Genomic DNA, 27,815 nt, shown 5'->3' with positions numbered 1-27,815 from the left:
TTCATATAAACAAAGGACAACATAGGATAAAAGACGGGGTACTGACTTTTGAACATGACTCTATATGTTGATAGGTTGTTCTGTGTAAAAAATCCAGCAAGATTTCTCCCCTGGTGCCCACGTGGATGGTCTTTAGAACCACTTTACAGCATCTGTGTTTGTCACCCTATTAAAGGTTATTGCTGCTGTTTAATTCTACTGTGCTCGGAGAACTAGAGACAATGCTGTGTTTGCTGCTAGGCATTATGGAACAATATAGAATGACTGTAAGAGACTATTCACTTAGATCTTTTTATTTGATCCATGCAATTTAATCAGGAGCCCCCTCAGTCACATGTTCTCTTCTTTTGGACGGCAGATAACTCATGTGACCATACATAACTTTAAAGTGCAGCCTATAAATAGTCATTCATCTGATACCTGAATCACTGCTCGAGAGGGCTGGCCTTACGTGCTTTGAAGTGTGTGTACACAGCAAAGATCAACAGGCAACTGAATAACTAGCTTCTGCTTGACCTGTTCTTTTATTAAAGGGGGACAAAGCTTTGGTCCAAAGCTGGCACACATGATATGAGTGTCTATGAAGAGTATGATCTACTGTATGAGGAGGAATACGCTGCCTGCGAGGTTGAGAGACTCAGTTCTTGTTTTATTAAACATTATCTAAAGCAAACAGAATAAATCATACTATTTCTGACACCACTTATCTGACCATGACATCATGACATGTTACCAACTCTGCAGGTGCCGGCCTCATCACAGATATAATCATCAATGTAATAACTACATATTTACATCTACAAGCGAATGTTTACAGTACACAGTTCATTATTATGCAATGACATTAGTTTAACCATAGTGGCCCCTTATTTATTTATTAATGTACTTAGTATTCATATTTTCTATACTTTTTATTACTTAGCTTTAATACTTTAGCTTGATAGGCTGCTACATATTTCTGCACTAGGGACTAATAAAGGATCACCGTAAAATACAGTGCAGTTGGTGAAAGTGGAACTTGTGACCGTCACGATCGGGTGTTTCTCTCATTTCGTCAGCTGCATCAGATGGACACGGTTTAGGAAAAAAGGGAACCACCCTACGGTAAATGAAACCACCGCGCCTTCTCTGCAGCCTATCAGCGCCATTAATGCTGAGTGACGTCACCGATCTACCAAGTCCAGGAAGCTGGAAGAAGTTTGTTACTGTACGACTCCGTTTTAACGACAGTTAAAGTCACTAATTTAGACAAGCGACCGAGCTGCGCGTGAAAACATCATCGTATTGTGTTTATTGTTGAATGCTGATAAACTTTCAGCAGGTCCGTAAAGCAGGAGGACTTGGAAGACCAAAAGTCGGCACACATCACTAAGTCAGGATGTTAGCTTCCAGTCTGCTGGCTAATTACTGTAGCGAACTCTATGATGACCAAGCACACAAGGTGAGTACCAGTGTGAAGCACTTGACCGGGTTTGCTTTGTTTCGTCCTTACGTGACATTTGGATGTGCTGCCCTGCTGCGAGGACATGTAAAGAGGGGTTATCCGGGTCGCTACACTGCTAGCATTTGTGACGCAGTGATGTCTCCGCGTCACTTCTTCCTCTGTCCTAATATCTGCATTAACCTTAACTTACAAATGTGTGCTCAGACAAGAGAAGAGTAAAGCTCTTTAATGTGTACTGTAGCTCTCTGTACTGCAGCTAATCCGTACCTGTGCTGCATGTGAGTGTTTGACATCCTCAGTCCTCTGTGCACAGAGGAAGGTTGTGGAAATGTAAAAAGATATAAACAGAATAAATTAATAACATACATTTAGTTTAGGCTGACATAAACTTAGCTTCTTTAAGCAAATGACAATGCTATTTATAGTGATGGAGCTCTATTCAGCTCAGTTTCGACTGAGTATCTTAGCAGACATATTGATAGAAGATAAAAGCACGGGTGAAGTCAAAAACATTATGATTATAAGCCTTGACAATAACACACTATAGCAGGAATGCCCCTATATCACCTGTGTCTTTCCTGGTATGACATTCAAAATTTCTGGTATGAAAATATTCTATTAATGATGATGATGATGATTCAGGAAAAAGTACATTTGTTATTTGTGGAGCATATTGTCATACTCAGAGGCAACCCTAGGTGCTTTACAGAGCATGACAACAACAAACACTACCCACACATTGAAGGGACACTGCAGCACAACAACCTGTCAGTCTGCCCTTCTTCAGAGATAACAGACAGAATGCCAAGAGATCAAGAGATATATAAATGGATATTGACATATTTTAATCTATGTTTTTTAGTCTGTCCCTCACTGTGGAAGCCAGCTGTGGATTGACTAAAATAGTTGGTATTGTATTGTCTATACAGTATTTTGTGTTTTACTTTCTAGTAGCCTACACATTTTACACATCGACGTCCACAACACTTAGATTTATGGACTAATGTCTCAAATGTTAAGCTCAATCTTGGGATTTTAAGAATTGGTATTATTAAATCCATATTAAATCCATTGCACTTCATAAAAAAAGGATTTTTTTTTTCCCTTCCGAGTTTTTTAGTGTCACTTGTCCGTCTTTCCCAAGTCATATTTACATTGTGAAAAGGGCATGACTTATTATTAATGAAAATGATGACAGGATATTGCACTGATATCCTGTCATCATTTTCATTTGACGTCTTATTTAGAGCTTCCTGGTCATAATCTTGCACAATCTGGTGCAGCAACGAACAGGAATAATTGAATTTGTCCTGCGTGGTAGTACAGTTATCCTGCCCTTTGATGTTTCCTGCTGTTTTTTTTGATTACTAGTTGAATGGAACTCATTTATCCCTTTGTCCTGCTGTTCCTTTTCTTTCATTTGCTTTTCTTGTTCAAAGACTCCATGAAACAGCTGCCCATTCTTCATGGCTGCTTACTTACACTGAACCTACAAGTATGAATAAGGAAGGAAATGTATAGAAAAAAATCCCCTTGTGGCTCCTTAAAAATTAGCATTTTATTTCAGTATACACTGATACATTACATTATATTTAATCTATTTAATTATAAAATGAACAATGATTCCTGTTGATCCACTTATTAACCCATCATGAAATACAAAAACATGTTTTTAGAATATTTTGCTATTTTAATAAAGCTTCTAAAGGGAAGAATTAGAAATCCCTTCTTAATAGCGACACATGTGCTCATCAAGTCAACTAGTGTCAATATGCAGTTGCTTGCCCCCAATCCTTTTTGTTGTTTTTTTTGTTGACCCTTCATTCCACAATTATTGAATTAGAACTTTGAATCTAATTGGGATACAATATAAAATGGTGTTATACATGTGGAAAATGGGGTTGTCTTGTTCTGACCTGTGTGTGTTGCCAAACCCTAAACCTGTCTCTCTAATTGATCTAATTGGTTAACTACAATAGTTACCAATTTACCATTTACCATATTGAGCACATTCAAATGGTGAATTATTATAGTATAAATGTTATTTCCTCTTGTCCAGTGTGTCATTCATTGTATTAGCAGCACAAAAGTTTTTTTTCTGCTTCTGACTGGAGCCGCACTTGTATATGGCTGTAGCAGAAATGTACCTGACAAGTTGGATGAGCTATCTGTACATACACTCTATATTTATGGTAGTGATACCGCCATGCGTGCCTGTGCACAGTGTAGAAAGTTGCAAGTTACTGTGGTTCTGTTTCATCATCAATAAATAATGGACCGTGTCAAATTTCAGCAACTGCTTAACTGCCTCAGAATTCAGTGTGGGGCCTGGATACATCCTCTGCAAAGTTACTGGTGAATACAGTAAATATAAGCAAAAACTGGCTGTGGCACGATGTCACTGCTGTTCATCCTGTTTGCCTTTAACTCACACACCTGGTACCCTAAGAAATCGCAAATAAAATGTGTCTGTATTATATTACATATCATAAGCTTCTGGTGTTTTCAATGCTGCATCTAAACCTGAGGATTTTTTTGTTTGTTTTTGATACACGTTTCTTCACAGACTGTTAAAAACACTGCATACAAGAACCTGTAAAACAAAAGGGAGAGCTGTCTAAATGTATAACAATATATTAATTTAATTTTTATTTCTTAAGGTGGACAAATACCTGCAATGTCTCCAGCTGTCAGATGAAACCTTGATGGATGTCTCAATGAGATTTCGGCGTGAAATGGACAAAGGTCTGTGCAGAGACACCAACCCTGCGGCTGCGGTCAAGATGCTGCCCACATTTGTGCGCTCCACACCTGATGGGACAGGTAATACCCCTTTTGTACACATTGTCAGGAGGCACATGGGTTCCATTGAACACAAACTTGGTATACAAGTATATACCAGTCAGGTATAACAGTATGACCACCTGCTTAATATTGCATTAGTTAGCACCGACCCACTAAGGCATGCACTCCACATCCATATGATGTAAAAGGAAACGTGATTCATCAGACCAGACCACCTTCTTCCATTGCACCGTAGTCCCATTCTGATGCTCACATGCACATTGTCTGTGCTTTTGGTGATGAACAGGGGTTAGCGTGGCACCTTTCTATCAGAACTAGCATTGACTTCATCAGACATTAGAGAGCAACAGTAGCTTGTCTGTTGGGTCAGACCACACAGGCATCATGACAGAGTCATGGCTGCCCATGACTCTGTCACCAGTTCACCACTGTTCATACCTTGGACTACTTTTGATAGATACTGACCACTGTAGACTAGAAACACTCCACAAAAGCTTCATTTTTGGAGAAGCTGTGATCCGTTCGCCTAACCATCACAGCTTAGCCCTTGTCAGACTCTTTAGGCTTGCCCAGCTTTCCTGCTTCTAACATCAGCTTTAAGGACAAACTGTTCCCTTGCTGCCTGATATATCCCACCTACTAACAGGTGCCATAATGAAGAGATAATCAGTGTTATTCACTTCTCCTGTCAGTGCTCCTGTCATGTTATGCACGATTGGTGTATAAATATGTGAAAAAGAAGTTGTAGTAAGAACTCAATATTAGGTACGAGGAAAACCACAGATTTCAGGATTTGTTTTTTATTCCAGTAGTGGTATTACCTCACAGCATTAGGGTGTTTCATCATAGCACTGAATGCACTAAAGCAGGGGTCGGCAACACGCGGCTCCAAAGCCGCATGAGGCTCTTTCATCCCTCTGTTGTGGCTCCCAGGCGGCGAGCTCATTTTTAGAAAAAAATAATAATAATCTGAATAAATAATGGCCGTTTAATTTAAATGTATTTTATTTTATTCATTGAGTTTTTTCATAATAATAGTTGTTTCTTTGGAGATTAAGATGCTCTTGTGATATTAAAATAATACTTTTAATATTTTGTCAAAATATGCGTCACGGTCGCGCATTGTACGCAGCACCCTTGACACCGGACAAACTCGTGTTCGATAGCCAACATTGAATGACATTCCTGACACTTATATGAACATGGAAGTTTGCATTTGGAGTCCTGTCAACCTTTGCGAGCTGGTGTTTTCCATCATGAACTACATTAAAAGTAAACACCGCTCCAGCCAGATCAGAGCTCAATCCTTCGTGAAAATCAAAGTGACGTCTTACAGCCCTGAAATGGATAGGATACACTGTGCAGTGAAGTTCAGGAGCAGAACTCACATTAACGAGGTGAAAGAAATAATTACACAAGCTGTTATTCTGAAAATACATATTTTTATATCGGACCCTGAACGATGTGTTTTTATAATTCAGGCTGACTACTGTAGCCTACGGCATGGAGGGAATTAATGATGCACACTGAAATCAAAATAACATATAAACTGGCCTTTTTTGTTCAGATTATCTATATCTATCTATAGATTAATATTACCTTCAGTTTAGTGGTCAAATAGGTGTAGATTTTAAATTTGGTAGAGTGAGTGTGCTCTATTCAGTGGGAAACCGGCCCAAATGGCTCTTTTAATGCTGAAGGTTGCCGACCCCTGCACTAAAGGAACAGCTCTAAGCGCTTCAGTTGCACAAACAATGTAATACTGTATAATAGAACATCCATACTGCAGATGGTCTGGATGAAGATCACACATGTCGTTTTTGAGTGGTGTAAGACCTAACAATGACGGAAGTGTCATTAATGAGAGCCAATAAAACAAAAGATTTTCAAAGTTGCCTGGCTGATATTATTATTCTAATTTCATTGTAAATAGCAGGAAATCAATAAGGGATTTCCAGCCACAAATTCATGCATTGCATATTGCCCTGGCCCCCTTACAGTAGACCCTATGTTGGATAAGTTATATTGTTTTTTATGTTGCATATTTGACACAGGCATAATTAAGAGTTAATGTATATTTTCTGCATATGTAAAGCTATTTATTCAAATGTTAAACTTAGAATATGCTGTAAAGTTCAGAATTGCAAATGTAAACGTTCTGCTCTCTCATGCAGAGAGTACGATTTATCTTACCTCCTTAATATACCTTCAGCACTCCTCTGCAACAGACGCCTACAGTTGTCCATCTTTTATCTACCAGTCTGAGCCAAATATCTCACGTTCTCTCTAATACGTGTGAGTTATAATTGTGCAAGCATTTTTACTAGAACTGGAAGATGAAATTGTTAATTAGCTGACAGAATGGTAATGTCAAATTTGATTTGGTAGATTGTCAAAACTGATACCAATATATGCACATATTGTCCTTCCTACTAATTACATGTCAAATCCGTTGTTGTTGAAATATTATTATTATATTATTATGCCTAGCTTTAATGATCCACTGCTAGATGCAGGGATAAAATGTGTTGTGTTTTTCACTTTTACTCTGCAGTATGGAAAGTATTGTCAGTGGAAGCTGATCTGTGATGTACTGGGCTGATGCTGATATTTAGTTTTGTCGCTTGGTGTGCAGATATCATTGTGCATTCCTAAACAGCTCAGCTCGTGACTCTACCCATTAACAGTGGTGGAAAAAATACCACAATTTGTTTTTTTCCCTAATATTTGATGTGTAAGTTGAATTACATTCTTCTCTGTTTGTGTTCAAAGAGCAAGGTGAATTCCTGGCTCTTGATCTTGGTGGATCCAACTTCCGAGTGCTCCTGGTCAAAGTCATGGCTGATGGCATGCAAAAGGTGGAGATGGAGAGTCAGATTTACGCCATTCCTGAACACATCATGAGAGGCAGTGGGTCTGAGGTAATATGAAATCCACACCTTTCAGAGTATATATGCACACAACAAGAGATTCACTGTTCATCTCGTTCATCTCGCAGCTTACCAGAGCCTCAGCTGTGTGTGCTATGCATGTATATAGAAACACAGAAAGTCACAAGAGACCACAAGAAAAACTGAGAATATAAAGAAATTTGCAGTATCAACATGAAACATTTAATAGCATATATTTCAAATGTTTTAATTAAAATGAAAATACATTAGAAATGCGTATCTTGAGGGATATGTGAGTTCGATTGCTGCAGTTGAACCACTGCTCTGAATTGCAAATGAAAGATCTGAAACCTGAAAAGATAATTATCTTTATTGTTGAAAGGCTTAAAACATTTGAATGTATGACAGATATGAATGATAAACTGCTGGATTTTTGAAAAATATGAAATTAATGATGTAGAAGAAAAGATTCACACAGTATAGACAGTGGAGTCATCTGAGCAATGAAATGCTTAAAACCAGGCAGGCAGGCAGGCACCTCCAAGTAAAGTACTAATAAACAAGGAAAAACAAAAGGCCTAAGTAAATAGATAAAAAAATAAAAGTATCACATGTGCAAATGAAAGGGAGTGAGTATGAGAATGTACACTAGAACTACTGGTTAAGTAGTCTAATGGCTGAGGGGAAAAAACTGTTTTTGAGTGTGGTGGTCTGAGAGCGGATGCTCCGGTAGCGTCTACCAGTCGGCAGCAGTGAAAAGACCCTTTGGCTGGGGTGAGTGGGGTCTCCGATGATTTTCTGAGCGTTGCTGAGGCAGTGTGTGTTGAGGATGGTTTGCAGGAAGGGGAGGTGACAGCCGGTGATGCGCTCTGCTGTCTTCAACACTCGTCCGAGCAGCGGCTGCTGTGCCAGGTGGTGGTGGATGAGGCCAGCCAGTGCACTCTCTATAGTGCCCTTGTAGAAGGTGCAGGGGGCAGAGGTGCTTAGTCTAAACTCCTCAGTCTCCTGAGGAAATAAAGTCTTTTATGTGCTGTCTCAGCCACTGCAGTGGTGTGAATGGACCAGCAGAGGTCCTCACCGACGTGCACAGCTGGGAGTTATACCCATAGCCATATATACCTAGAAGCCTCATTGAGCGATGAATCTTGCGTCGCCACCGCTGCCATCTTGCATGTGGCAAAAAGTGGAGGGAACCCCTGTATAGATGTTTGTACATAAATAACCCCTGTAGAGACGTGTGTGTGTGTGTGTGTGTACATATGTTCATAAGTGCCTCAAGTATAGACGTGTGTGTTCGTATGTTTGTAAATGTTAATCAATGTCAATATGAAAACGATTTATAACAATTAATTGTATTATATGTAAACATTTGTGCTCTTTATTCAGAAAACCCCCAAATAATTATAATACATTAAAAAGTTATAATTTCTTAAACTTATTCAAATTATTATACATACAAAAATACTATGGTTTAATAAATGAATATTAATGACTGTGTGTGTGAGACAAAGAGTGTGTAAGCAATGATGGTAAACTGAATGAATTAACAATGACATTATCAATGATCAATCTATAATTTAATTGGTAGGTTTATTTGAACAGTGAGAGTAAGAACACTACCAAAAAAATCCAGAAAAGGCATTTTAAAAAAGTTAAATTCTCATTTTCATGAATGAAATAAGTATTTGATCTCCTATCAGTCAGAAGGATTTCTGGCTCCCACCTGTCCACAGGAACAAGCAATCAATCCAGAATGTTTGGTAATGCTACTAGTATGTTGACAAAATCATATTTTGCAGCAACATGGTTATTTGTGTGATTCCTTGCTTGATACAGGAGTCATGTGGTTCAAATAATCCTGTGTTGTATTGAGCAATTTAAAATGCTCCAATGTTTTCAAAGTGTGACAGGTCCAGACTGCAGGCAGGCCAGTTCAGCAACTAAAATCCTTTACCTTATTTTTTTGGTAATACGTGCAGAATGCAGTTTGGCATTGTTTTACTGAAATCACATCATCTAGATGACAGCGTTAGTTTGAACAAGTTTTTGAAGTTGAACATGTCTATATGTCTATATATATATGTCTATATATATTCCTTGGTATGTGGCACTACATTTATTTACATTATTTAGCACCACTCTGTGAGAGCATGATCAAAGTCTTAAGCTTGTTACATACTCCACGAGAACAGAGAAATTTGTCCTTGCTCTGGTTTGGGAGTTCTCGCAGCTTGTGAGCTCAATAAAAGTAGAGAACAGATTAAATAGGTTGCAAAAACTAGAGGTGTCTGCTCATATCCATTTGTAAAACATCTGTCTCACTTACTAATGATGTGATACATAGGCTACTGTAATGACACATGTATATGTTGCAGCCTTGAAGCACAGATGACAGCTGAGCTGTCTTTTTGTAGAAAAGTTTTCTTTGACACATGTATTGGTAGCTCCTCACTTCAGCGATCTCTTGGCTGTGGGAGTTTGACTCAGAGTAATGTTCCAGGTACATTTAAAAAGAAAAAAAAAAAAAGCTATTCTAACCAACATGCTGAGGCGGTAATTTTGGAAATCAGCGGTCTAATTCACGTCTAATTTACAGGGTGCCTGTAAACTGCACAACAACCTCAAAACAGTTTAACAAAAACAGGTACATCACCGACAATCAGGGCCTTACACTGTATCCCTCACATACACACTGTGCTAAAAAATGAAAGCTGCATTGTGAGCTGACTGACCTTCTCTCTCCTGTAGTTATTTGATCACGTCGTTGACTGTCTGGCCAATTTTGTGGACAAGATGGGCATAAAGGATAAAAAGCTTCCTCTGGGTTTCACCTTCTCTTTTCCCTGTCAACAGACCAAGCTGGATGAGGTGAGTGATGACGAAGTTCTTATGTCTTTTGGAAGAAAGTCTACTTATCACGTAGTAACATGCTGTTCCGTTAGTTCTGTTAATGTGGTGATCCACAGTTAGATTAGTTTCATGCTAGATTTTTTTACATTCTTGAGAAGCAACATTTTAAGTGCTCTGAGTCACTTCTGATTAGCCGTTTCCTCTGCAGGAGAATCTCTGCAGCTGTGCCCAGGCTGTAGATATTGTTGCTTTTGCTGAATTATTATTTGCCGCCACACTGCCTCCATCATGTTTTACAGAAGATGTGGTGTGTTTTGGATTATGAGCAATGAGCAAAGCCTTCACCACTTCTTTCTTCTTTCCGTTATTCTGGTACAAGATGATCTTAGTTTCATCTATCTAAAGAATGCCATTTCAGAACTGGGCTGTCTTCTTTAGATGTCAAGTCTAATCTGGCCTTTCTATTTTTGAGGCTGGTTAATGGTTTGCACTGTGTGAACTCTCTGCATTTGCTCTCATGAAGACTTTATGGTAGACTTAGATACTGATACAACCTGGAAAGCCCATAGCACATGCTGAACATGAAATAGCTTTTGAATCAATGCCCGATTACTTTTGTCCCTTGAAAAAGGGAACGTTCCATATTAATGGGCTATAATTCCCTTATAATGACCCCTTCCTCTAATGGATATGAAGACCCTCAAATTAAAACTAAGAGTTGCACTGTAAGCCATATTAATTATATAACTGTATCTTGAATATATTTTGGTGAACAGCTAAAATAACATGTATCAGTGTTGTCACGACAAAACTGGAGACCACACAAGACTGTGTAATGATTTTTTTCAAGCAAGCTCAGGAAAATAATTAATAAGTAAATCAGCTTGTCAGTAGTGTGTGACTTGATGTTGTATCTCTTTTAAGGGCTTTGATATTCACTAAAATGGAGGATGGTTTATTGTCTACCTGACTTGACTCTGTACTGTCTTGTCTTATTTGCAGAGTGTTTTATTGTCTTGGACCAAAGGCTTCAGGTCAAGCGGAGTAGAGGGAAAGGATGTAGTCAGTCTTCTGAGGAAATCGATCAAGAAAAGAGGGGTAAATAGAAATGATGGTGTTCATTTTCATGAAGTGTGCCATCATATTTCACTTCATTCTTAATTGTGAATGCTATCATGATGCAAGTCTACCTCAATAATAACTACCCTGTGTGTGACTTTAGTGTAGCCAACAACAAAAACTACAATCTGTGCTTTCTAACCTCGCCTACAAGCACCTTGATTTGTGTGTTTGGTTCTCTCTTCCATGACAAGCTTTAATTACGCTCTAATCAGCCGAGTCTTTTCTCTTCATCAATATTCATGAACTGCTTTGCATTGACTTTTTAGGGTTAAATGTGGGTATGTAGAAGGTGAGGTATAAGGCATAATCTACATGCACACATTTCCAGGAAGACTCTGGTTTGTTACATTAAGGTGCGTGGGGTGCATCTTATAAAAAATATGTTTTATGTACGCCATTTCTGTGCATACACATTTATGTGTATTTATTTACATTTTATAAGACCCCTGGAAGGACAAACAAGTGTAGCTAAATCCTTGTCAAACCCACAAAGTTACTATTACTGGAAGTCCTAACAAAAACAAAAATGTTTTTCCCTTTAGATTAGAAAAATGTATTTATAAGATTTGTTTTCCTGCTGTATGTAAATACTAGTGACTTAATATTAATATAAGTGCTGCTTTGAATGTGTCCAATCATATGTTATCTCATTGCAGGACTTTGATATTGACATTGTGGCAGTGGTCAATGACACAGTGGGAACAATGATGACTTGTGGTTATGATGATCAACACTGTGAAATAGGGCTCATTGTGGGTAAGTCTGACCAAACTGTGAAAAGGATTGTGAAGGTTTGTGTTTTATTATTCCAGTTAACTGAATACAGACTCAGAACACCATTTCAGGAGAAGACAGGCAGTATCTTTGAACATTGTATACAGTAAAGTTATTAGTGGGTCCCAGCTCTCATCCATTGCATGTGAATTGTGCAAGACTGTTTGATTTTTCTTAAATCACTCTATGAGTCCCTCATATTATGGTTCATTTTGTGCCATTTGCACTGACCTTGCAACAACAGACTGCAGTGGCATTATTGAAAATCATGTCTCATGTTAGTAGATGAAGAGTAATTGTTATGGTAACATCTCTCACATCAAGGAACTGGGACTAATGCCTGTTACATGGAGCAGATGAGGAACATTGAGCTGCTGGATGGCGATGAGGGGCGGATGTGTGTTAATACAGAATGGGGAGCTTTTGGGGACGATGGTGCACTGGAGGACCTGCGGACTGACATTGACCGGGAAATAGATGCGGGCTCGCTAAATCCTGGCAAGCAGCTGTGAGTGACCTCATTTGAAGCGTTTATCAGCGGTGGCTTTACCTAACTGTAGAAGGACTTGGACTACAGATAATGTAGTTTATAATTTCCTTTCCAAATTGGTATATTGGTCATATTTTAGTTAGTTTAGCTCTCACATCTGACCTGCTTCTGTATGCAGTAGCATTATTTTTTTATGGATTATCATTGTCATTTCTTGACAATTGGTCTTATGCAGTATAGGCAAGAGGCAATAAATGGAACGAACATAAGTGTTTCCTTATTTTCTCCTCCCGTGCACAGCTCAGAGCACAGAGCAGCCCCAATTTAGGTAAAAACACTGTTACTGTAGACATTTTTTGGTGTTAAAACTAATCAAACAAAATCCCAAAGGCTGTAAAAGTTAGGCAAGAAATGTGTGTTTTGAAGAGTACCTGACAGCAGCAACAGTCAACAGGAAAATGTGATGACACTTAGAAAAAAGTGAAAGAAAAGGTGAAAATGTGTTAGGAGAGGGGGCATTGACATAACATGTTGGGCTCGACATGTGTGACTGCACAACTCTGCTGCTTTTTATTGATTTTTGAATGACCATTCTGTTTTCATTCACCTGACCAGGTCTGCTATAGGCCACTGGGATCGAAAGCATGCTTTCCTTTGGGTGAATGCAATATCTTAAGAACACTTTGAGGAAATTTCCCAAAATTTAGCACAAATTTCGACTGGGATTCATTAATTATGACATAAAATGAATGAGGAAAGGTTTATCAGAAAGGTTTTGTGAGGCCACACAACTGGGATTGCTGCTCATGTAGTTGAATACATTCAGCTGATTTATACAGACACTGCTGCAAATTCTTAACCAGCTCCTGAAGGGCAAAAGACAGTATGTGTTTGTTTGTATGCAACAGTGCGACATTTAGAGTGTATGCTAAGGATGACTGCTAATATTCTTGGGCTTTAAAATTCACAAAGTGTACGTTTATGTTATCCTGTACTTTTTGCTAACCTTTATGTATGCAGTTAAAAATTTATAAATTAGGTCATAAATTTATAAATATCGAGAAAATATACTGCCTTTGTAGAATACAGTTTTGTGTATGCTAATGGTTTGCCTTGGCTAAATGGCTTACTCTCAAAGTGAAATGACTTAGTGTGGATCTAAAATCCATATATTGGTATTTGTCATCTCATTCCACATAATCACTAGAAAAATGGAATGCATAACTTCATGGTGTTGGACTCCATTTATGTCAAGCAATTCTGATAAAACAACAAGCCTGCGACTGATTGTGAGCAAAGATGTGACTGTATATTCATCAGCATAACACAAAACAGTTTTGGGTCTACTGCAGTGTTAAATATCACCTTTGTGTTCAAGATCATTTGCTACAAGAAGAAAAACTGAAATGTCACACAGATGGTGTTTTGTACCCAACTTACAGGCGTTCTCAGAAATAGAAGATTCAGCTTTCAGTTGTCTGTTTTTATGCGCATGTAAATATGCAGTGTTAGAACATGGATTTAAGGTTTAACTTACTGTCCTTAATTATACATTATGGATCAGCATTTTTCTCTTGATGCTTGTTGACGTGCAGGTTTGAGAAGATGATCAGTGGGATGTACCTTGGGGAACTGGTGCGTCTCATCCTGGTAAAAATGGCCAGAGAGCAGCTGCTGTTCCAGGGAAAGACAACGCCAGACCTCCTCACCACTGGGCGCTTCAGTACCAGCTACATCTACTCCATTGAGAATGACAAGTTAGTTTTTTTTTAGTTGATCATTTCTTTCGTGTCTTTTGTGTCCTTAATGCAATTTATTTTTTTGACTGTGATTTGTTGCCTGCCTTATTTATAGCAATGAGGAAGGTCTGACAAGTGCTGAGAAGGTGCTCCGTGGCCTCAGTCTGGACCCATCTGTGGAGGACTGCATAGCGACTCGAAGGGTGTGTCAGATAGTATCTACACGGGCTGCACACTTGTGTGCTGCCTCTCTAGCAGCGGTGCTGAGACAAATCCGGGATAACAAAGCCGCTGAGAAGCTGCGTTCTACTATTGGAGTGGATGGCTCTGTTTACAAGAATCATCCAGAGTAAGTGAGCTGCACATCTATCATGTTCTGCCATCAACTTGATCTGTGGAACTTTGTTTGTGAGCAGTTGTTACTATAGATGTACCTAAAGTGACTACAGGATTATGGAGGTATCTTCACTATTATCCAGTGTGTTTGCATGTCCTTGAACTGAAAAACAAGAGTGCAGCGTGCATTTTCGTTTTTTCAACAATCCTGAGTGATTAGACGCCTGTCAGTCAAACATTTTCTAGATAATATATCAATAATTCAATATATCTAGATAATTCTTACAACTATTTTTATCAAAGTTGCACAATTGTGTAAAATCCATCCATATGAATCTAATTATTTAATTGGACCATTATGTTACTTTATGTCTTGCTTAACTTGATTTACTGTATAGCTCCTTAGTACTGAAGCTTCACATTTTGCCATGCCTTCTTCCATACAGTCTGTTTGGCTGTATGATATCCAACTGTTGGCCAAAGAATGCACAGGTTTTTTGTCTGAGTTCAGGCAATGAGAATTGAATGGTTTCAGACTCCTTAATATACAGTAGATTGACAAGAGAACAGTTATGGATATGGCTGATATTGTTTGGGCAACAAGGGGTAAAAAGACTACTTTGGAAATTAAAAGGTTGAGATTATAGTATAGCTAGTCAACAAAAGGCCAGTCAACAAAATCCATTAATCTTAGTTCCCTTTGAGTATGATAATGTGAAGTATGTGATTGCCTGTCTGGTCCCTTGTTGTAAACAACATGTTTTTATGACTTTATAAACACAAGTACCTGCAAAAAGAAGCGGGAACAAAATGCCCCCAACATTTTATTCAAAGATGATGTCTAAGAATAATCAAGGATCAGTGGTGTTAATATTTCTGCACATCCGAAAACACTGCAGTAGTCCATGTCAATCTGTGCAGCAGACAATGGCAGAAGACACACACATTGACCAAATGTGTTTTCTTTCTATAGGTTTCCCAGGAGGCTTAACAAAATGTTACGGCGACTGGTGCCGGATTGCGATGTGCGTTTTTTGTTGTCACAGGATGGTAGTGGGAAAGGATCAGCTATGGTAACCGCAGTAGCCTACCGTCTTGCTGCTCAACACGCTGAACGACAGCGCATCCTCGACACCCTCCGCCTGAGCCGTGAACAGCTACTGGAGGTCAAGAAGCGAATGAGTGAGGAGATGGTGCGAGGCCTGTCAAAGCAAACCCATGAACAGGCAAGCGTCAAGATGCTTCCCACGTACGTCAGATCCACTCCAGATGGAACAGGTAGTGAAAGATCTAGTTTGGTCTGATCCTGCTCTGCCCTAGTTTGGAGATAAGATTCTATAATGGTGTGTGTTGTGTTTTGGTCAGAGCATGGTGACTTCTTGGCTTTGGACCTTGGAGGTTCCAGTTTCCGTGTACTGCTGGTGCAAGTGCGAAGTGGAAAAAGACATAATGTAGATATGCATCACAAGATCTACAGTATCCCACAGGAGACCATGCAAGGCACAGGTGAAGAGGTAATAAATCATTCGAATATTGAACAGAAATTACACACCTAAAATTATTTGTAAGATGATAATGTTGGGTGTATTTGTATGTTCCAGCTGTTCAATCACATTGTGTACTGCATCACTGACTTTCTGGAATACATGGGTATGAGAGGAGCATCCTTACCACTGGGATTTACATTCTCCTTCCCCTGTCATCAAAGCAGACTGGATCAGGTAATCAGGCCTTTATTCACTATTCAGCAATCATTCAAGGTTAGATAAAATATAGCTGTTAAACTTTTTAATGTTTTTATGAACTGCAGGGGTCAGTGACATTAAGTTGGATTTGCAGATCTCTTTTCTCTTATTTTCTTTTATATAAACTAGTCAATGGATTTTATTTGCAGTAATGATCTATCTGGTTTCTGGTAGAGAAGCCAGTCTAGACAATACATTCGGTACCATGCAAAGGGGTGAGCTTAGTTTTCACATTAAAAAAACAAAACAAATTCTAACAATCAACTGTTCCAAGCAGCTTGAAGTTTTAACAATCAGTGCACTGTGGGGAGTGTTGTTTACGTGATGACAACAATAAGAAGCAGTGGGTGAAGAACTTCTACTCTGAATCACCACCTCATTCTAATGTCTAAAATAAGGCATTGTTCTAGTGGAGTGTTTATGTTATTTTGTTATTGCCATTGTTTTTTATGCTTGAATATGTGAAGCATAACTAAATGACAAGTCCCACATTCAATAATGGGTTTATGCTGATAAGTCAGCATGCTTGTTTGAAAGTAATTTTGGTTTTAACAGTTGTTACAGGATTACTCAGACATACTCAGGAAGTATAAATTATAGTAAATCTAAAATATGTTTGTGTTCAAAATTTACCCGAGCAATTAGAGCTGGATGAAGCTTATTACATAATCCACGAGAACAGAGAAACAGAATAGAATAGATAGAATAGAAGAAGTTGTTCTTTCTCTCAGTGCTCCGACGAGAAGAGGATGTCACTTTGGTCTTGGAGCAGTGCTTTGGGGAGGCCTTGCAGCTTGTTCTCGACACATCGTCTGAGCATAACTTTTTTCTTGGTTGTGTCCGAGAACTATTGTGTGGTTGATCAGAGTGGGTGGGGTTAATGTAGAGAAGCAGAAAAGCTTCTTCAGCTGCGCAAATTCCACACAGGTCAAACAATGCTGTCTGCCTGTTGTTCAATCTATTAACATGATTAACAAGCAAAACCGTGACATCCCAAATAGTGGCAACAAATCTTCCTTCTCCGCTTCAATGCTCGTATAAACTGCTGTTTTTCTGCCGTTGTTGAGCAGTGAAATGTCTTCAAAATCTATGTATGCATGCTACGTATGCTGCAGTGGGAGGGCCATATGAGAAATTCTGCACACACGTTTCTTGTGAAGTATGAAATGTCCGGGCCAAAACAAACTTTGTTCTGGTTTTTGCCACCTGGGGAACACAAACAGATTTTTCTGTTGTATGTAACAAGGTTAAGTTTGCTGCACCTTCTGCAGTTAGAACATTTTGTGTGACAGTTATTCTTTGCCCACGCACAGAACCACACACACACACAAATTCCTTCTGTCATCTGTTCAAGGGCATTCTTCTGAAGTGGACAAAGGGGTTCAAAGCCAGCGGATGTGAGGGCCAAGATGTTGTTATGTTACTAAAAGAAGCTGTCCAACGCAAAAAGGTCAGTGTCCATATCTCAAATGTGACAGATGTCCCATGTAATAAAAAAGGCGAAAATGCCTCACACACAGAGCCAGTCATAAAGCTTTGTTGCATGTGGGAGCCACAGAGCAACAACAAACTATGGAGCAACATTTACATCACTGCTGGTTGTAGCTGTGGTCAGTACATACCTGTAGACTGCAAAAAAAAAAACAGATGTTAGTAAGTCATTTTACTGTGTTTAGTTGCCATTTATCTTGGCATCTGTCAAATATTGTAAAAGCCATCAACAGCTTCTTAAGATTTATTTAATTCTTGAAGGATATTTACAACTGTCCTTGTAACTTATAAAAGATATTTCTATATTAACACTGAAATAGCTCATATATAATACTGTGAAGGTTTGCTTAGATCAATATACAGGTGAGCAGTAAGAGCAGTTTCTCCTGTTTTGTGAGGACATTTCTTTTCATGCTTTTATGTTATATAATGATGATTTTTGTTTGTCTCTGCTTCCAGGCATTTGATTTGAATTACGTGGCAGTAGTTAATGACACGGTAGGAACCATGATGACCTGCGGCTACGAGGACCCCAAATGTGAGGTGGGACTCATCGTAGGTAAGTCAGTCTTGTGGCATTTAAGTGATTGTCACCTACTGCAAACCCAGTACCATTTCAATAGTATCTGAATATTCTGTGATATACTTGTTTGAGTGGCTGTGTGCTCACTTTTAATGAAGCTGAAACTTAAAATCCCTTTGTGTTTGATTCAGGCACAGGGACCAACATCTGCTACATGGAGGAAATGCACAACATTGAAACGGTAGAGGGTGATGATGGTCGTATGTGTATCAACATTGAGTGGGGAGCATTTGGTGAAAATGGAGAACTCGATGACTTTCGCACCCAGTTTGACTGCATTGTGGATGACTGCTCTAACTACCCTGGAAAACAGAGGTAGTGGTTCAATCTACTGTGTTATCCTAAAAAAGGTCACAGTATAAACTACAGTACATGCACAATTATGTGTTTAGTACATACTCATACTCACACAGTTTATACTCCAAACCATAAAAATATAGATTTACACTTATTTTTTTAGGACTTCATCCAACCCGGTCTTGTAAATATTATCAATAAGTCAGGAATTAGGGAATGGAATTGGAATTCACAAAACACATTTTACTGAACTCAACTGAACTTGAGTATTGGGAGACCTTCCAAATTTTGCATAATCATCAACTTCTTGATAATACATATAAATGCTGTCATGAGGATCAGACCAGTATATCGTATGAGATAATCGTTTTATTAATTTGACAGTGGGGAAATTACTGCAGTGAGAAAATGCAAACTCAGTAATATCAGATACACATTATCAGAAAAATGTATTAAATAAAATAACACTAAATAAATAAATACTTAGTTTCCAGAGATTGAGGCGGCATTATTGCACTCAGATAGTATAATATGTGAAAAAAAGTGTTGAATTACTAATGCTCACTCAGCCACACAGAGTAAATTCCTGTGACAGCAGGATGGCGACGCTCTGCAGACTCTAATCAGAGAGGCCATGGTGGAACTTCAAAGTGCTGCATAAGCACCTGGGCCTTTCATGCTGATCCTCTAAAAACCAGCTTTTGAGCCTTGATCTTTTCAGTGTTGATAGCAGTAATGACATTTGTTCCGTGTATGAAATTTGGTGTGTGACCACTTCACCGCCTGCCCTGCCTGCATACACCAATCTGTCATTTGTTGGCAGATTCGTCATGTCGTCATTATGTTGTCTTGTTTCACTATCACTGATACAGGTTGTTGCATCAAAATTAGATTATTATAATTAGCTGTAATGTGCAGCTGTCAGCCCCAACTTTACGTGTCTACTGTCATTGAGGAATGTGCACAGACTCAACAACAGTATTTACGTAACTGTTTTGTTAAAATAGCATCCACATAAATGCCAGGCGCCAGAAGATGCTCTGGCCCAGGAATCTAGGTCTCACAATTTGCCTTGGCCCTTGGCCCTTGCTGACGTCATTCAGATTCTCACCCCGGATTTACACCTGAAGTGTTACAGAAGCGCCCACAGCGGCACATTATTATCGCGTCTCCAGAGCGACATCAATTTTCTGAAGAGTTTCTGAAGCATAGTGCATTTGTGCATATAGAATAGAATAGAATATGTTGCTTCTGCGAAACTCACGTAGTAATCTGCTGTTTACTTGATGGTTAATGTCCTCTCTACAGGTTACAGAGCAGTTACTGAAACCTCTTGTTTGTAAACATGAGCTTCTTACCTTCCACTCTGAAAACAGTTGCTGCTTCTCTCTCTGCCTTTTCTTCTCTTTTCTTGTTATATTATATAACATGCTTTTTTTTCTACTTCCAAAATGAATCTCTCCTCAGACGTGGTTGTGGCTGTGTTTCTCTGCTGGTTGTGATGTTAAATTAGTGAGAGTTAAGTCTTTCTTTCCGTAAGAAACGTACTTTCCGAAATGCTTCTGGTGTAAATCGGCTTCTATTTTCTGTGCTGTCTCCTCTGAATTCATCACGTCCTGTTTGAGGAATCACTTTGATGGTTTAAACTACGGTGTGGTTTTTTTTGCTGATAGACTGTCCATAACACTAAGGAACACTATCACATGGACATGACCAAAGGAAGGAAAGGAATGGAAACACACTTAGAAAAGGCCAGACAAGACATAAGTTAGCTCTTGGGGGGGAATTTAGATTCATAATGTGAATACTTTAATTTTTTTACCAAGGTGTGGCTGTGGAATGTTTTCAGCTTGTGTTTGTTTTGTTGAAGGTATGAGAAGATGATCAGTGGCATGTACCTGGGTGAGATCGTGAGAAACGTGTTACTGGATTTTACTGCTAAGGGGCTCCTGTTCAGAGGCAAAGTGTCAGAGAGACTCAAGACACGAGGCATCTTTGAGACAAAGTTCCTGTCACAAATTGAACGGTGAGTGTTAAGGTAATTTTAAACATTCTTCATGGCTCTGGCTCATCATCTCATGATGTTGCTGTTGATTTTTCCGGAAAGTCACACTGTACACACATTACTATGCACAGTGGTGCATAGTATTGCTACTACTAGGCTGATCTGAACACATTAGCACCTCAAATTATGCTTAGTGTAATGAGAAGTGTTTATAGCACTATGAACAGTTTGCAGACTCATTAGGCATATCCTGATTGTCATACATGTTTAGGATGTAACAGGGTAGCTGCTGATGTTTAAAGCAAACTTAGCAGTTGAGATCTCACCTCCAGCTCTTGCTGAAGAATCTATCTTGATGGCTTTTGTTGTCAAATATTACCAGTGCAAATCAGAGCAGGCACCACAGATTACATGTGCCTACAAAGCAATATTTCTGCTCACCAAATGTACTCAGGTCCGTGTCATGTAGAATTAAAATACATGAAAAAACTGTGATCATTAAGAGAAGGTACATAGATACATAGACGCGTTTGTTAGATTTTCATAATTTTAACTTGATACACTGTTGAATAAATAAATGTCACACTGCCTAGATATCGAAGATAACAAAGATGGATGTGGCAGTTTACTGTATGTGGTGGGTTGGTGGATTTAAAGGGTGTTGGCGAGCGGACTGAGATGAGACTTCACGCTGCCTTTGAGGGCATGCCTCAAGCGGTGTTAAGTAAATAAGGCATTGGAAGGGATTTTATTTTAATTTTAATTTTGCTTCTAGAAAAGATAATTTTAAAATATTTATGCACTAAATGACAAAGTAGATGTATCGTGATGTATCGTAATAGTACCTAAGTCACCTCCCTTCCAGTCGAACCTATGTTACATTATTTCTAAAAAAATATGAATGGTGGTCTATGAAGAGAGATTAATTATGATTTGATCATGTTTGAGTTTCACCCTGGATTACACAAGGGATGTCTACCTATCTGAAAGATGATTTAACAATAAAGACATCACATCTGTCATTGACATGAACAGGAACACTTTTCACATATTTCACATTGTTCTTCCAGGATTAAGAAAGATTTATTAGGAGGTGAAAGTCACTACAAATCTGCTCATGTTGAGACCTCCAGCTATGAAAGAGGAGAGTTCCATCAGAGCTAGTGTGCAGGAAAAGCTATTAATTATCAGACATTCAGGTCTAGTTTTTCTCATGACATATTTTTACCATCTTATTCTTCTCTTTGCAACTATCTCTGCTTGTAAAATGATCTTTTGAATTAGTATGGAACCCTGGGTGCAATTAAAGGTTAACGTCTCTTCATAGACCACCGTTCATATTTCAGATTTTTTTACAGTTATATACATTACATACATAACAGTTATATTGCTAAAAGTTTAGTGCCGCACAATTTTTGATCACTGTAGATGTTTCCCCAAAACATGTCAGAGTAATTGATAAAAGGACTAAAAAGCTATAGCTTCAAGTCTCAGTCAATACTCGGGCTTAGAAAAAGAAGTGGAAAGTGTATCTGAAGATTAAGAAATAAGTTATGATATAAACATATTTCTGCAGGTCGTCATAAAAAAGGCTTAAAACATCTATTTCACCTAGCTGTTTATCAACCACTTTACTCTCCCTGCCACTGTGCACTCTGAAGAAAGAGTCAGGGTTTGTTATTATGCACCAAACTGAAGATGAAGCTATTCAGGAGAGAAGGACAGTTATCATGAGACAGTAGATACCAATGATAAAAGTAAGAAAAGTATGTGATAAATAGTGAAAAAAGGAAAGGTCAGCCAGTGGCTGAGGGCCATTGCTGAGGTACGGTGCAAACAACACTTTGATGAAATAAGATGCAACAAACAAAAAGAAAAAAACTATTAGAGCAAATATTTGTTTCATATTTTACTCATGCTACAAGACATCACCCGCTGAAAGATATACAGTGAAGTTTATTTTAAGATAAAGATAAGATAATCACAGTGTTACAGCAGCAACAGCACACATGAGAAGAAAATATATAAAAAATAGATGAATAGAAATGAACACAAGGTGAATGAATGCTTGATTAAATAACAGAATAAAGTGACTTCAGTGAACTGTTATTGCACATTATGATTCGGTATGGTGAAAAATGACAATTTACATTATATACATAATTGTTTACAACATTTTTTTCTCATTAATGTACATACAGCACCCCATATTGACAGAAAACCACAGAATAGTTGACATTTTCAGTATCAGCCTTTGCTGTGACTCTCATATTGAACTCAGCTACGTCCATTTCTTCTGATCATCCTTCAGATGGTTCTACACCTTCATCTGAGTCCAGCTGTGTTTGATGATACTGATTGGACTTGATGAGGAAAGACACACACCTGTCTGTATAAGACCTTACAGCTCACAGTGCATGTTAGAGCAGATGATCAATGTGGGGTGCTGTGTAGACGTTATTGAGGAAAAAAAATAAACCTAAATGATTTTGGCAAATGGCTGCAATATAACAAAGAGTGAAAAATGTAAGTGGGTCTGAATACTTTTTGTACCCACTGTACGTTGAATTTGACTGTAGTCTACCTGTGGCACAGCAAATAGTTTAGAATGCCATGCACAACTGCGTCCCACAATTCACACAGTACACCAGGACAAACCCAAATCAAATCCATTGTTCATTGAATGTAGACATAGAAAGGATATAAAAATATTTGAAAAGATTTGTAAATTAGTGGGAGCACTGTGAGGTCAATAACTCTGCAAGAACAATTACTCTTTCCAAAAGCTGGCTGTCATGAAGCTGACCAGTGGCCCAGTAGTCACTTTTAACAAAAGAAATGTGAAAACTTGCCTGAAGGACAGAGTATCCTAGCTTCGTTTTTTGTCAGTCAAACCTTTATGGTAGAATAATTGGACAGAGGCTATTCTTAAGTAAAATGCATTTACATGCACATTGAAAGGAGAGAATAGGGCAAATGATGAGCCAGTCTGTTAAGACTGCTCACACCTCTAATGCCATCTCTTCAGACTTTCAGAAATGTCCTTGAAGAAAATATGCACAACAGACGCCACCCAATGTCACAGCCAAGGCTGACTTTGCTTCACTCAAACCTTCTGTTATAAAATTCCCATTCTAAACACTTAACAAAGAACATTGAAAGTTGAATTGTTGACTGAGACTGAGGACACCTACACTTATGTTTCTTTTTATCTGAATGTTTTACTGGTTTTTTGATGATGACAGTTTGCTCTTACTTCAATGACAAAGCTGTCCCACTTATGTGTAATTGTAGATAACTCTCGTCATTCTCTCTGATCCCAAAGTGACCGCCTAGCCATGCGTCAGGTCCGCTCCATCCTGCAGCACCTGGGGCTCACCGGCTCCACGTGTGACGACAGCGTGCTGGTGAAGGAGGTGTGCAGCATCGTCGCCAGACGTGCTGCTCAGCTCTGCGGGGCTGGTTTAGCTGCTGTGGTTGACAAGATACGAGAGAACCGCAACCTGAATGAGCTCTACATCACTGTGGGAGTGGACGGGACCCTTTATAAGACACACCCTCAGTAAGAAGCGGCTGTGGGCCTAACACAACCGAACCGTTTCACAAAAACCTAAATTATTTGGAATAATGCAACAGTGTATAATACTGAAACTCTTTTCTCTCTCTCACACAAGTTTCTCCAGCATTATGCAAGAAACCCTGCAGGATTTGGCACCGCAGTGTCATGTGACTTTCCACAAGTCCGAGGATGGAAGTGGGAAGGGGGCGGCATTGATCACCGCCGTGGCCTGCAGGATCAAGAGTGGAGGACAGCACTGAATCCCAAAGATGGTGGTAGTGGTGGATAGCAAGATGTATAACTAGAACAGGTCAGCAAAAATAGTTACATATACCCCAATATTAGTTAAGTACTGTAGTACTTAAACACAAGTATCAGAATTTTACAATCAAATCACTTCATTGTGCCTCCCCATATGTGAAGGGGATATATGTTGAAATATGAAAGATAGTGAGTAATTAGTTGCACCTTCTGTGAAATGTGAATGTAACAAACTGTAAGACTTTTATACACTCCAACTTTAGTTTTTCTTTAAGTGTCTTCTCAGCTCAGTACTTTTTAAACGTTTGTAATTTGTGTTGAATATGTAAACTTTTACCTTGAAATTTAAAAAAAGCCCATCTATAGAGCAGCTTTAAGAGGAAGATGAAGTGCCTCACACAAAGAGACAAAAGCAAAACACAAAAGCCACTGTACTTGTTAGAAGGAAACCAGGATACATGCTCCTAAAATATTTTTATCTAAACAAGTCTAAAAAACATACTTTTTTAAAATGTAAAAGATTTTACATGACTACATAACTTATATAAACTGTATGAAAGGACTACAGTAGGTATTCTAACTAAAATCCACAAGTCTAAAATCCCTTCCACACCATGCTGTTTTAAACCACCATGCCCTTGATATTATAAAAATCGTACCAACATTAATCATTCAATCGATCCCCAATGGTTTTATAGTCTGAGTAGATTCAGAGACTTGCCTGGAGGGAACGATAAGTAAACCATGAAGTAACAGGCAAGGAGTATAAGCACATCTGGATGCGGTTGGTGAGGAAATAATGAGAGGAATTGGTTCTATTTGTCCTCTTTTATTTATTAGCTACATTTGCATCAACAGAAGTTCATTTACTAGTTCATTTGTTAGGTTTGTAAACACCTACTTCCACTTTTATCATACAGTCTTTCTCTATGGAACAAATGTTATACAATAAATGTTACACTGTATCTTATCCAACTTAAAATGGCTCCTAACATTTATCTAAACTCTTTTTTTTTTTTTTTTTTTTTACTTTTTTACTTCCTCCAACAAGCTTATAACTACTGTCGGTGTCTGTTCACACTTTGGTTGAATTAAAACATGCTGTAGTGTGATTGCTCTGTGATTGGATTCATTTAAAGTGTTAATGCTGTAATTCCAGACCAATGCCAGGGTGTGATGTCACAAAGTGTGAATGTAAAAAGTCACGTAGTTACAGACCCTTTCCACAAAATTAGAATATCAAGGAAAAGTTCATTAATTTCCAGAATTCCATTCAAAAAGTTAAACTTTCATAGATTATAGATTCAGGGCCCACATTTTAAACAATTTCAAGTATGTATTTGTTCATTTTTACATAATTTAGGCTCCCAGCTCATAAAACCCACGAAAACAGGAATTCAAAAAATTGGAATACTGTGAAGAAATCAGCCCAAATTATACAGGCCATGAATGTTTTAAACTGAAAGTCACACACTAATCATCTACTGAACTCAAAGCACCTCCACAGGTTTCCCCAGGTGTCATTTAATTGCTTCAGTTCAGTTCAATATGGGGAAGACTGCAGACTTGACAATTGGCCAGAAGACCATCATTGATACTCTCTATATGGGTAACAAAAGGTCATAGCTAAGGAGGCTGGCTGTTCACAAAGTGCCGTGTTCACCATATCAATGGAAAGTCTAGTGGAAAGGCAAAATGTGGCAGAAGAAAATGCACCAGCACAAGAGATGACCGTGGGCTTCAGCGGATTATCAAACAGGATTCTCTCAGAGATCTGGCAGAGATCCAGAAAGAGTCAAACACCACCACATTCAGATGCATCCAGGAGATGGGCTACAACTGTCCGGTTGGTAAAAAGTATATCAACTGGGCCAAGGAGAAGAAGGACTGGACTGTTGGCCAGTGGTCCAAGGTCCTCTTTTCCAATGAAAGAAATGTGTGCCTTTCATTCGTGAATCAAAGTCCAAGGGTTTGGAGGAAGACGGGTGAGGAACAGAACCCAAGCTGCTTGAGTGAAATATCCACAATCAGTCGTGGTTTAGGGTGCAATGTCTGGTGCAGGTGTTGGTAAACTCTGCTTTCTCAAATCCAGGGTCTTTGCAAAAGTCTACCAGAAAAAAACAAGTATTGACATATCGCTTAGACAGTACCATATTTTGATTGATTTGATGTGATATCGCAGTATTCTAATTTTATTTTTTGAATTCCTGTTTTCGTGGGTTTTATGAGCTGGGAGCCCAAATGTAAAAATAAACAAATACACACAAGTTTCTCCAGCATTATGCAAGAAACCCTGCAGGTGACCTTGCTTCTAAAGAGTGCAGACGCTTTTCTGCTTGCTCCTGCTCTTGCCTGCCTTTCCTTTACTTTTTACCTTTTTATCTTTCACTCTTTTTCCCCCCAAAGATTTTACAGTTCAATTTTATACCCATGATATGTTTTGTATCACTGGATGTTTGGATTTTAACTTTTTAAACAAATCAACGGACCTGCTGCAGCTCACTTTGTCTACTCATCAGCCTAGTGAAGAAATGTCTGGAGCAGACACCACAGCAAGCTTACGCTGCCAAAACTGCTGGAATTATCTTCAGGAAATCACCGAGCTTAAAGCAAAGATTTTTGCCCTGGAAATGGAAAAAGGACTCCATGAGACACTCCCGATCACACGGTCTTAAGAAGACTAAATCTGCATCAACAAAATGCAGTGTTAATTATGATTCTGCCGCTGATATGCTAAACCTGGATGACACAGTGTCCTTTCCAAAACGTATGAAAGCTGGTCCTAAACAGGCTGATGCCACCTGGCATACACTTGGTGCCAAACCAAAAAGGAACAGAATGAGAAAAATGAATGATAATATCAGTGGGGTATATGCTGCATCACCAGGCATACAGCTCAGAAACAAATATCAACCATTGTCTGAGTTGGCTGTAAACGAGCCAGTATACAATGCAGTCAATAAGAAATGGGACATAAAGAATAAAACAGAGAGGGAGACGAAGACAAAACATCGGGCACACAGAGGCAGAGAATCTGTGTCAGAAGTGAAGGACAAAGACATCTTGCTGCTTGACGGCGCTATCACTGACGTCAAGAATGAAAGAATGCTCACATGCAGCTATCCGAGTGCCACGGTCACTGATATAACAGTACTTCTCCCTCAGGTTATGTCAAACCACCCAGTAGTCAAACAGATCAATCTGCATATGGGTGCAGTTGACACCAACAGGGGCCAATCAGAATTGTTGAAAAAAGATTTCTCTAAACTTTTAGAGATACTCAATAAACTGGAATTCCAATAATTTATCAGTGGGCCGCTCCCAAACATTGATAGAAGGATAAATAAATTCAGTCGCCTGCTTGCACTGAATACTTGGCTGTCTAAGACATGTGAGACACATGCAGTGACCTTCATCGATAAC

At 38.8% G+C, this 27,815-nt stretch overlaps 1 protein-coding gene across 1 annotated transcript; it reads left to right on the top strand.

Moving 5' to 3' along the window:
• The first annotated feature begins 1,151 nt into the window (after positions 1 to 1,151).
• On the top strand, positions 1,152 to 25,926 carry hk2 (hexokinase 2). The gene is made up of 18 exons (XM_028413523.1): positions 1,152 to 1,441; positions 4,105 to 4,267; positions 7,022 to 7,170; positions 9,889 to 10,008; positions 10,993 to 11,088; positions 11,769 to 11,868; positions 12,211 to 12,394; positions 13,972 to 14,133; positions 14,231 to 14,464; positions 15,425 to 15,729; positions 15,817 to 15,965; positions 16,053 to 16,172; positions 17,551 to 17,646; positions 18,147 to 18,246; positions 18,402 to 18,585; positions 20,438 to 20,593; positions 23,898 to 24,134; positions 24,247 to 25,926. The coding sequence occupies exons 1-18, from the start codon at positions 1,379 to 1,381 to the stop codon at positions 24,389 to 24,391; spliced, it is 2,763 nt and encodes a 920-aa protein (XP_028269324.1). The 5' UTR covers positions 1,152 to 1,378; the 3' UTR covers positions 24,392 to 25,926.
• Positions 25,927 to 27,815: the final 1,889 nt, after the last annotated feature.

The sequence above is a fragment of the Parambassis ranga genome, chromosome 9, assembly GCF_900634625.1.
Source record: "Parambassis ranga chromosome 9, fParRan2.1, whole genome shotgun sequence".
NCBI lineage: Eukaryota > Metazoa > Chordata > Actinopteri > Ambassidae > Parambassis > Parambassis ranga.
This window is presented reverse-complemented; position numbering and strand designations above follow the sequence as displayed.

What these genes read in the sequence shown, in the direction of transcription:
- hk2 (XM_028413523.1), top strand. Translation starts at nt 1,379, where the DNA reads ATGTTAGCTTCCAGTCTGCTGGCTAATTACTGTAGCGAACTCTATGAT. An exon ending in AACAGACCAAGCTGGATGAG is followed by an intron (nt 10,009 to 10,992) that starts GTGAGTGATGAC and finishes TCTTATTTGCAG; the next exon opens with AGTGTTTTATTGTCTTGGAC. An exon ending in ATCCACTCCAGATGGAACAG is followed by an intron (nt 15,730 to 15,816) that starts GTAGTGAAAGAT and finishes TGTTTTGGTCAG; the next exon opens with AGCATGGTGACTTCTTGGCT.